The 10,201-nt window shown below is 33.8% G+C and overlaps 1 protein-coding gene across 3 annotated transcripts in view; it reads right to left on the bottom strand.

The window, feature by feature from the left end:
- Nucleotides 1-10,201, bottom strand: part of LOC110019936 (flap endonuclease 1) — a 16,712-nt gene that overhangs the window by 5,273 nt on the left and 1,238 nt on the right. For all 3 annotated transcript variants that reach the window (XM_020717823.1, XM_020717824.1, XM_020717825.1), the window contains 12 exons: nt 10,030-10,083; nt 9,635-9,683; nt 9,447-9,494; nt 8,729-8,794; nt 8,350-8,400; nt 8,130-8,249; nt 7,973-8,057; nt 5,834-5,915; nt 588-696; nt 443-499; nt 304-350; nt 180-234 (listed from right to left, as the gene is read on the bottom strand). In XM_020717823.1, coding sequence (XP_020573482.1) covers nt 180-234; nt 304-350; nt 443-499; nt 588-696; nt 5,834-5,915; nt 7,973-8,057; nt 8,130-8,249; nt 8,350-8,400; nt 8,729-8,794; nt 9,447-9,494; nt 9,635-9,683; nt 10,030-10,083 — 823 coding nt within the window. The remainder of the gene's footprint in view (nt 1-179; nt 235-303; nt 351-442; nt 500-587; nt 697-5,833; nt 5,916-7,972; nt 8,058-8,129; nt 8,250-8,349; nt 8,401-8,728; nt 8,795-9,446; nt 9,495-9,634; nt 9,684-10,029; nt 10,084-10,201) is intronic.

Genomic DNA, 10,201 nt, shown 5'->3' with positions numbered 1-10,201 from the left:
TTTTTTTTTTTTCTGATGCAACCAACACCCAGAATATTGATCTCCGTTAGTGTCAATCTACCAATGTAAACAAACATGCTCATTATCAGCATTTTAGAAGAGAATAACACAAACAACTAGCAGATTTTATAGAAGAAAATGTGAAATGTTCAAGTAAAATATGTTTATAGATAGCTCACCTTCCGTTTAAGAGGTTCAGATGGCTTTATCACGGGCCTAAAAAATGACTCCAACCTGAGATCATGCATAGCATTTCAGTAGAAATAACAAATCCTCTCAAAAACAATACAAAATTATACTTACCTCCCTTGGCTGCCTTTATCCTTCGCTGCTTTAATCTTTTCTATAGCCTGAGAGAGATGTATGAAAGGTAACCATGTAAATGGTAGAAATATGCTGAAAAAGAATTTGGTCAAGTGCTTGGATGAAAGAAATTACAAACCTTGCTAACACGGTCATGATTGAAACCATTTTCGTTCACCAAGAAAGCTACGAGTCCCTAAAAGAAAAATAAAACAGCTTGAAGAAATGTACAGAATTAAAATAATTATTAAGATTACAATAACAGTAGTTTGGGGATCATTTACATCTTCATCTGGAGCAGTCCATTTCAGTTCTGGTATTTCCGAGATCACTACAGGTTCTTTAAAGAGCTGACGAGCTTCTTGATACGGCCAATCCTCAGGTATATGATACCTATTTCAAGTTAGCAATAGATGGTTAAGTGAATTTTCAGTTTAAAAATGAAAAAAAAGGCCCCATGAGATGTTACAACTGCATCATCTTAACACTGGCAGTCAAGTACATGACAAATAGTTAATTTATTATGTTCATTAGTGAGGCATCCACTCCACATATGAACTTAGGGGCATTAAGCCTAAACTTATGAGCGTTAAGGCTGATACAGGAAGAAAAATAAATAAATATAGATATCAAACTCCAATCAAGGTTTAAAATTATGCATTTGGGTATTGGGGGCACTTTTGGTCTGTGTTGCAAGTTGTAAGTCTCGAAGCATTTTGAGACATAAGCCCCAAAATTAACAAATTGTACCATACAAAAAGTATTGTATTAAAAAATATAGTAAGAAAAACATATTAAAATCTTAATAAATTAAAATCTAACATTTTAACATCTTAAAATGATAAAATTAATAAATTGCACAAAAATAGGAAGTTCAAAGTACGAAGCAATATATTAGCATTCAAACATCAAACCATAAAATAAAAAGAATTATACAACCATCAAAATAAAACATAATAACATAATTCAAAGTAAATTTAATACAATTAGTTACTTTGTTAATATAATTCATCACAATAAGAACATAACAAGTAACTAAAATTAGAATTTCTAAATTCAAAAATCATCATCACTCTTATCACTTAATGGGTTTTTCTTAAAATCATCAACATAACAATTAACTTTCTCCTTCACCCCATCCTTGATAGTATTTGTGTTCTCTCATTACTTCTCATCTTAAATCTCAATCATCTTTCTGTTATTTAATCAATATTGCTGAGCTCCACATCTGCTCCGTTTGACGAAAACAGTGAATATCAAGTGCAACAACAAACTGTTAAGAGCTTACTGATCGCAATCAACATCAAAGCCACCCAAACAATGCTTGATCATAAAATAAACTGTGCGAGCGAATTCAACAAGTCAAAATTGGCTAAGAAGGATTCTTCTACAATCAAAAGAAACAAACATGGTGAAATAGACAGGTTGTCAGCACGATAAACTATGTTTGAACTCAAATCAACTCGCCTGTCGTTAAAGTTTGCTCAAACAACCTTCGATTAAAAATGGACTACGCCAATGTGTCTAGAACATCAAATTTTCCTAAGTAAGACACTCATATTGCTAGATGTACATGCACAAGCTGAGATGAAAATCGATGCACACAAAATATAAAAAATAAAGAATATACAAAACCCACCCATTTCTTCGCACTTCTCAGCGAAGCCCCTCTCAAAGGTATGATGCTCATCAAGAAGATGCAACCAAAAAAAAAAAAAAAAAGATAAAAACAGAATAATATATATATTATATAACTAACCTATACTACCATGCTTCTCCCCTCTCCATAACATAGCGAGAAATCAAGCCCCATACAGTTTCCCCATCTCTTCTCCGCAACCTCTTGCCTCAACATCAGGCGTAGCAGCTCTACCTCTCTCGTCTGATTTCTCTGCCGGAAAACCCACTCTCAGCTTGCTGCACCTTCCCATCTCAAGCTCGCCTCAACCATTCTATCACTTTGCCACAGCACAGCAAGCCCTCACGCTGCTCCTCCCTCTTCCTCACTTCCTTCAAATGAGCCATACGAAAGCCACAACTCCTGCTCCTCCTGCTGGCAGCAAACCCAAACAGCAGCCACTTCGACTTTTCCTCTCACACACAGCAGCTCTCAGGTGCTCCTCTCTTCTCCTTTCTCAGTGTGGCACACCCCTCGCAGCAGCAAACTCCAGTGTCTCACACCCAACTCCTGGCCGAAGCTCCTCATAGTGGCCATGTGGATCCTCTCACCTAGCTCCCTTCGGCTCCTTCTGTAATCCCACCTTTCCAGTGACCTTGATAGCAAATTTTAGGTGGAATGTTGGCAATGGAAGCTGCTCATGCTGCTCTTAAAGAAGGCATAACATTGCTTGAAGTTATGATGTTCGCTCCAAATGTATGAATGCTGATACAACGACTTCTACAGGAAAATCCCTAATCAGTAATAGGGCTGGAGCAGTTTTAAATGTTGATAATGCAAGAGAAGAGATGAATGCTGGTGCCAAGTTTCTTACGAATCCTACCGCTGTCATGGAAATCTTACATGAAGTTGAAGGTACTGGAATTCTCTACGTACCAGGGGGTAAGGGTAATGACACCGACAGAAGTCTTATGTGGATATGAAACTGGTGCAAAAATTGTCAAAGGCATCTCATTAGAATTTAATGATTCTAAAGAAAATCGTTCTTCTGCGCATGAAAGTACAGATGAACAGCATGTGAATATAAAGAATAATGAATGGCCCTAGCTTTCTCTTCAGCCTAAAAAATGAACAAGATGAAGGAAGGTGTTCTTTGGTTGATGATGATGATAGTGAAGGCACCTGTGGAGGGTAGGGATATCTCCAATCAAGCAATTTTGGCAATGAGCTTTAGCAGCTCAACCACTTCAGGTTGAATATCTCCCTGATGGCGAAGGGCCTGACAAGAATGAATGGCTGAAGAAAATTAAAAATCGGTCATTGAAGGTAGCAACTCTACTTGAGCCTGATACTAGTAAAGGAGGTGGTATGGATCCTAGTGGCCACGTGAAGGTCGTGTGTGGCTTGCGGGTCTCGCAATGAAAGAAAGATAATAAAAAGAGTAGTTTTGTAAAAAGAATGCTGCTAGTCGTCGAATGCCAGGGTGGAGAAACTGTCTTCTAATCTTGGGAAGCTCTTGAATAACAGTGGGTAAAAAATTTGTTGTCGAGTTTTGATACATTGTTGCAACAGGATCGCCGCTTCATCATTGGTGCCTCGCCTTGCACAAAAGGTATAGCACGGGATACAATTAAGTATGTGTTCTCGTTATTTCCATGAGTCAAGAAAACTTGCTTGATATAAGTACTTTTCTTTTAATGGGTCTATTATAAATACTTGTCCCATTGTTTCGACAGGGCAGAGAAATCCTACTTTAAGTACCGGTTCGGGTTGTTCCAATTCAATAGAGAAACTCTGCTATAAATATATGTTCAAGTTGTCCAACCTGGGGCTTCATGAATCCCACTTTGGTCAGTCTAATCCTCCTCCAAATAGGAATTAGAGTTGACAAAATTGAGCCTTCAATGAGTCATTTTGATCTTCCAAATTACGACCAGAGTTGACAAGATTGAGCTTAAAAGATATTAGTCTGGTCCTCCTCATGAGGAATGGAGTCGACGGTAATATTGTTTTTAATGATATTTAAATCACAATAATTCCTTAATGATAGGCATATTCATTGCACATCCTAATTGAAAGGCATCTATTTATTAAAAAAAAACTTTAAATCATAAAATTTATAAAAAATTCAAATAAAATTAATCACTCAATGCTTACAGTAAAATTCATCCAACCTTTGGCAATCATTTGTAAGGATTAACAAATTCAATATTGATTTAATCTCACAAAGAGCTAATGTCATATTAAGAATATGACAAAGTTCAAATTAAAAACAATCATGTGTCAGTAAAGATGTGGCTCGAATCCTCTGTCCGTATGGTTTGGCCATTAAGCTTTCTGACCGGGTGGCTTGGCCAATAAGCTCCATGAAGTGGTTTGACTGCTAGACTTCATAATAAAACAGTCACGACTATAGCTAGTATGTTCCCCAATGACAATTTCTTCTTTTGATTTATGAATCATAGAATATACTTGATAAAGCACGAAGTCCTCTCTAAGTTAAGGTCAACTTAGATTAATCCCCTTGGACAAATAATCACCCCATGTCTGTCCACAAGGTTTCTTTGGACGAAGCAATTCATTGTTGCTGAAAAGAACAACTCTATTAGGTTATTTCAACTATCTCCTCCAACAAAATAGACTAAGAACCATAACAACCAAAGAGGATAAAACTATGAGATCCTGAACGAGTTCGTTAATATTTCCCCCACCATCGGATTTAAGCTCACGGAGATAATTTCATAATTTTAAAATCCTAAATTTATATTAAGTACAAATATTTAGTGCCTAATGACTAGCCTTAATCGAAAGTGCTCCCCTGTTATCAAGAGAGATAACTAACCATAGGGTTTGCACCTATGAGAAACCTCGAACCTTAAATTTTAAATTCATCACAAAACGAGGGTGAAATCTCTGGGTAAAGTCTTATTTACTATCTCATTTGTCTTCTGAAATTTTGACTCGAAATCTCATAGTAAACTCCCTCATCCTTTTTTTTTTTTCATTTTGAAGGAGGTCGGGATGTTGGAACTTTCGGAGCCCACAAATATTAATTAAAGAAAATAATTCTTAGATTTTAAAATAATGACTCTATTGATAGCAACAACTTCAATTACATCCTCAAATATGTATTATATAGCCAACAAATATTTACTACAGTTGTTTTATGCACATTTTTTAAAACATACCCTAGATCTAATTGTTTATACCTCACTAGAAAAGAGGCAAGGCATTCCTTGAGGCAGGCCTCGCATTATGTGAGGCACAATCCCCATGTAATAGCCAATAAGACGTAAATCTCATTGCAATTTTTTTTTTAAAAAAAAAAGTTGAGACATTCTTCAAGATAGGCTTCAAATTGCACAATTTTAAACCACGAGTTCAATATTAAAGTTCATAGCCTGGTACAATGCAAAATATGCTAAATCAAAATCAAGCTGCAAGCGTTCAAATTCAACAGATGTCAGGAGAAATAAAGAGTTAGCCCATCATCAACAAAACTTAAACTGATGTTGCAAAAACCTGATGCAACAGGTTATTGTAGACAAATTATAATATATCTAAAAGGACAAGTACAACAAAAATATCACACAGAAATTGAAGCACTGCAGAATCAAATGATATATAGAGCAAAAAACATGGACTGTTGATGCTTTAACAAAATGAAGCTGTTGCTGAATGAAGAAGAGAACAATAACTAATTAAAGGGCAGGGTACAAAAAAAATTTCAAAAGACAAATCTACGAAGATGACATAAAATATATGCATAAAACAATCATTACATTGCAATCCATGATTTCAAAAATCAGACCTGCCATGATTACCATAAAAGAAAATCTAAATTGGAAAGTTTAATTATAATGTAAAGGCAAATGATTCAAAAATAAATTCAAATCATTTCCTTGTATGCACCTGTCTTTGCTCAAGTTCTCCAACACATTTTCAATAGATCCATGCTGACGAATAAGTTTCAATGCAGTCTGCCCACCGATACCTGCATAACAGCAAGTGCAATGCATAAAAATAAATAATCATGATGCATGTAATATAAAAACAGATTAGCATTTGAACCAATCATATTAAAAAATACATGGCTTGCATGTTTCAATAAAAAGTATTAAGCACCAAGCAGAAAGTTAGAATGACGAGATTGTCCAACCTTACAAATGAATCCTGGCAAATTTGTGGCAGCACTATAGACAGATATTTTATAGAAATAGTTAAATGATAAATTTCAAAAAAGGCGTCGCATGAAAAGTACTAATCTAGAAACCAAATGGCATTGATGGTATCAAGTAGGAAAAAATATTTTACAGCTGAAAAAAATCAGTTGCCAGCAGTATAGTACGATTGTAAATTATTTGAGCTTAAGAAAATTCCAGAGCTGTAAAATTTATCATAAATATAAACCAACTATATAATTTATTTATCAAATTTATAAGTTTCATGCTTAAATTTGAATTGAAGCATCCATAGCACATGGACGTTTGCAGAGTGATGAATATGATTATTGATTAACCTCTCAATTCAAAAATGAGAAGCAAAGAATGATATAACAAAGCAATCTTTAAAGACAGTGCTAGGTTGCAAAAATGTAGTTTATTAAACATAGTTTTAAGTAGCCATTAATTTAAGCAATTCTTGGTGAGATTGATATTCTAGAACATATCGATAAAACCTACATCAGAGAATGTAAAAATAGAAGCGCTTATCTCCATATTTGATTCATAAATTGCCCAATCTAACACAACGATACTGCAAGAAAAATATAACTTTACAAAAAAAAACCAAATTAGAATGTCCCAAATCCATCGCAAATCTAGCAAAAAAGATTGTCTCAACGCATTTAAAGTGCTAAACACTTTCGAAAACCTCCCAACTATACTCTTGAACTGCAGCATGAAGGAATGCGTACCTCGCACGAGAGATTAAAATTTTGTTCAGGTTTGCAGAAAGAGTAATAATAAGCGGCCTTTACCTGCATAATTCCTATGTATTCACATATAAAGCAGTTAAACTTCGAATTTTTATGTACAGACCATCCCATCCCTAGCTTTTGTCCATAGGTAGAATGCTCGGTATGCAAAAATCAAAATTTAGGCATTTGATATGTGAATCCATAGGAATTGGGTAGTACGCAGGTAAATATCCCTAATAATAATATGACATCATAAAAAAAATATATGTATATAATTTACACACATATGTATGTGTATGCGTGTGTACATACATATACGGATAAATATCTATACATACATATAATACTCATATATATACATACATATATGTAATATATTACATATATATACATATACATACATCAAATATATGGAGGTATGTATAACACATCACATAATCTTAAACTATTGTCATTTTCAACCTCAAACATCATTCCTTCAAATAAAGGATTCCAACAGGCAACTTCGCATGAGGTAAATCCGTTCTCAATTGGGGCTGATGCAAGAGAAAAACGGAGAAAAAGCCCTATATTTATGCATGTATCAAGGAAAAAGGAATGCATTTTGGCAAAAGAAAATTTCATCTTAAGAAACTGGATGGTAACATAACAATAGAACATCTTTATAATAATATTTTTTCACCTAAAAATGTTAAAAGTGTTAAAGAAGTGTAGAGGTACAACCAAAAAAAACTAATACAAACAAAAAAGAACTCTTTTTTTCATGCTTTCTTGTTCTCAGAGTCTCTATTTTGCATTTCCAAAAAAATAAGGTGTATTTACATGTATACCACCCAACTTTTATGTATTTACATATCTAACACCTAAACTTTACTTTTTTACATCAATACCACCTAAATCTTTCATATCACATCAAAAGTATCACTACTTTACCTTTTAAAAAGCGAAAAACACATTTTCATGCATAGATAAGGTGGTATGTACGTAAAATTAAAGTATAGGTGTTAGATATGTAAATACATAGGAATTGAGTGGAATGTATGTAAACCTTCCAAAAAAAAACAATTAGCAGGAAGCTTCTCATACATTTTCAACTCACTACCTTCTCGAAAGTGAGTTGGAAGTCAAGATACCTTTAATACTGTCACAATAGTCACATCCACAGAGAATGCATAAGTCAATAAATTGATCCATGGTGAAACCTAGCTCTAGTAGAACCTGGACGGCAAGCTTATTCAGAATAATGGAATTAGGTATAAGCACTAAGCCATCTATTATGTGTCAACAAACCTTTTCAACTTCAAATTCCATAACCGGGATCTTTTTAGAGCTTGGATCCATCAAATGACGAAGAAACCTTGGGGCTCCAAAAGTCAGTGAATCCATGTCTTCAGAAGCCACAGCATAAACCTAAACCCCAAAAAAATAATAAATAAAATCAAAATAATAAAAAAATCAGAAATGCCTATAAAAATGCATTACAGGAAAATGAAGGAAAGTCAACTGGCACCTTATCACTTTTGCAAAGAGCAGCGCATTGAGCCTCTGCTTCGCATGGTGCCTATAAGAAACAAAACAAAGTCAAATCTATGATAAAATTAGGTATTTTATGAGGTCATAACTGATAGTCCTGCATTCATGTTCATTCCTAAACACTGCAAGCTATATGTAATGGAAGTTCATTATCAGGTAACTGACAACCGTGAAGGAATATTTAGACTGAACTATTAATGGTTTACATTATCCTTAAAAAATAAAAGACCAGAAAATTACTTTTTTCTCACAGCACTGAAAGTTCCGTCCATTTTAGTTACAATTTTACATCACATAGATGCAAAATAATAACAAATGTGTGTGTCTGGAGAGAGAGAGAGAGAGAGAGAGATCACCTCAATTATAGGAACACCCATCAGTCTTAGGAGTTGTTTGCAATCCTCGTTATGTTGCTTTGTTACCTACGACAAAAGGAAAAAAAAAAGTAAGAAAATATTCAAACAAGTCATGATAGAAAACCAAGCATATTGAATAAGAGCCATAAATACAAAGGTATTTAATTACAGATATTAAAGAAAATAATTAGTAAAAAGAATAATAAAATAATAAAATAAATCCAGTTCAAAAAAATTATTTCCTGCTCAAAGAAGCTAACATTCATTTTGAAGATAACAATTGATCCCAATCATTATTAGAAACTATACCAACAACATTGTTGGATGTCATCCATACAAGATTATGCCATTGGGAGTACCAAATGTCATAAACAGGAGTTGGCATATACAACCTTCTCCTGCCATTCATTTAGAGAACATTATAAAGTTCAAAGAAAATATTTCTTGAAACCTATTCATATGCAGGTCCATACTGAGGCAAACATGTTTATGCAAGACCAGAATAGCAAAAAAAGAACATTGTTTCAAAAAATGTTCATAAAATGACAAGGCTTCAACTTTTTCAAATCTAAAAATTGAATACTATCAAGCATAATGTTAAAAAGGAAAGGTAAGATTTTGGCATTCCAAAATGACAGAAAAGTTTAATCATAATATAAAATCTCTTCCAACGAATTTAATTATTAGGCAAATTATATGGCATGGAGCAGAAGACTACCTTGACAGTTCTCTTGCTAAACTTTTCAATTTCTTCTTTATTGCCCTCCTGCATGACCAGAAAAGACATCCTAAATGAGGCTAAAGTGATAGAAAAAAATTACCCAAAGAATAACATGAGAGAGGCGAATGAATGAAAAATAACACATTCAGTAAGCAGTCAATTCTTGTTCAAATGTAAATATTCACCTCTACGGCAGTAGCTAAATCCTTAGTGGCATCATCCCTCCTTAAGTATCTACGGAAGAATCAACCAAAAAAAAGGGTTTAGTACACAACATATCTCACACCCAAACTTTCATATTTACATAAGCAGTACTTTGTTGCTTTAAATCTATGTATGAAAAGGTGTACTTCATTTTTAAAAAATGATAATTGTGTTCCTTTTTATGTGATATCGAAGATTTAAATAATATGTGTGTATATGAAAGTTTAGGTGAGAGATATGAAAGTTTAGGTGAGAGATATGTAAATACATATGAATTGTATGATATGTATGTAAATGCCACCAAAAAAAGAGAGAATTTTTCATTCCATCACATAAAGATTACAATAAACCTAAAATAGAAAAACCCAGGTCATACCTTTTGGCAAGCTCCTGCTTCTTTAAATCAGGTGGCTGACCATCAAACACGTACCTGATAAGTAACACACATAAAAAGTAAAAAATTAGATTTTGATATTGGAGAGGTTAAAAGGCATAAAAATTGAATAATGGAAGAAATCAATTGCTGTAATATAAATTGGGAAAGAGTG

The sequence above is a fragment of the Phalaenopsis equestris genome, unplaced genomic scaffold, assembly GCF_001263595.1.
Source record: "Phalaenopsis equestris unplaced genomic scaffold, ASM126359v1 Scaffold000088, whole genome shotgun sequence".
Classification (NCBI taxonomy): Eukaryota; Viridiplantae; Streptophyta; class Magnoliopsida; order Asparagales; family Orchidaceae; genus Phalaenopsis; species Phalaenopsis equestris.
This window is presented reverse-complemented; position numbering and strand designations above follow the sequence as displayed.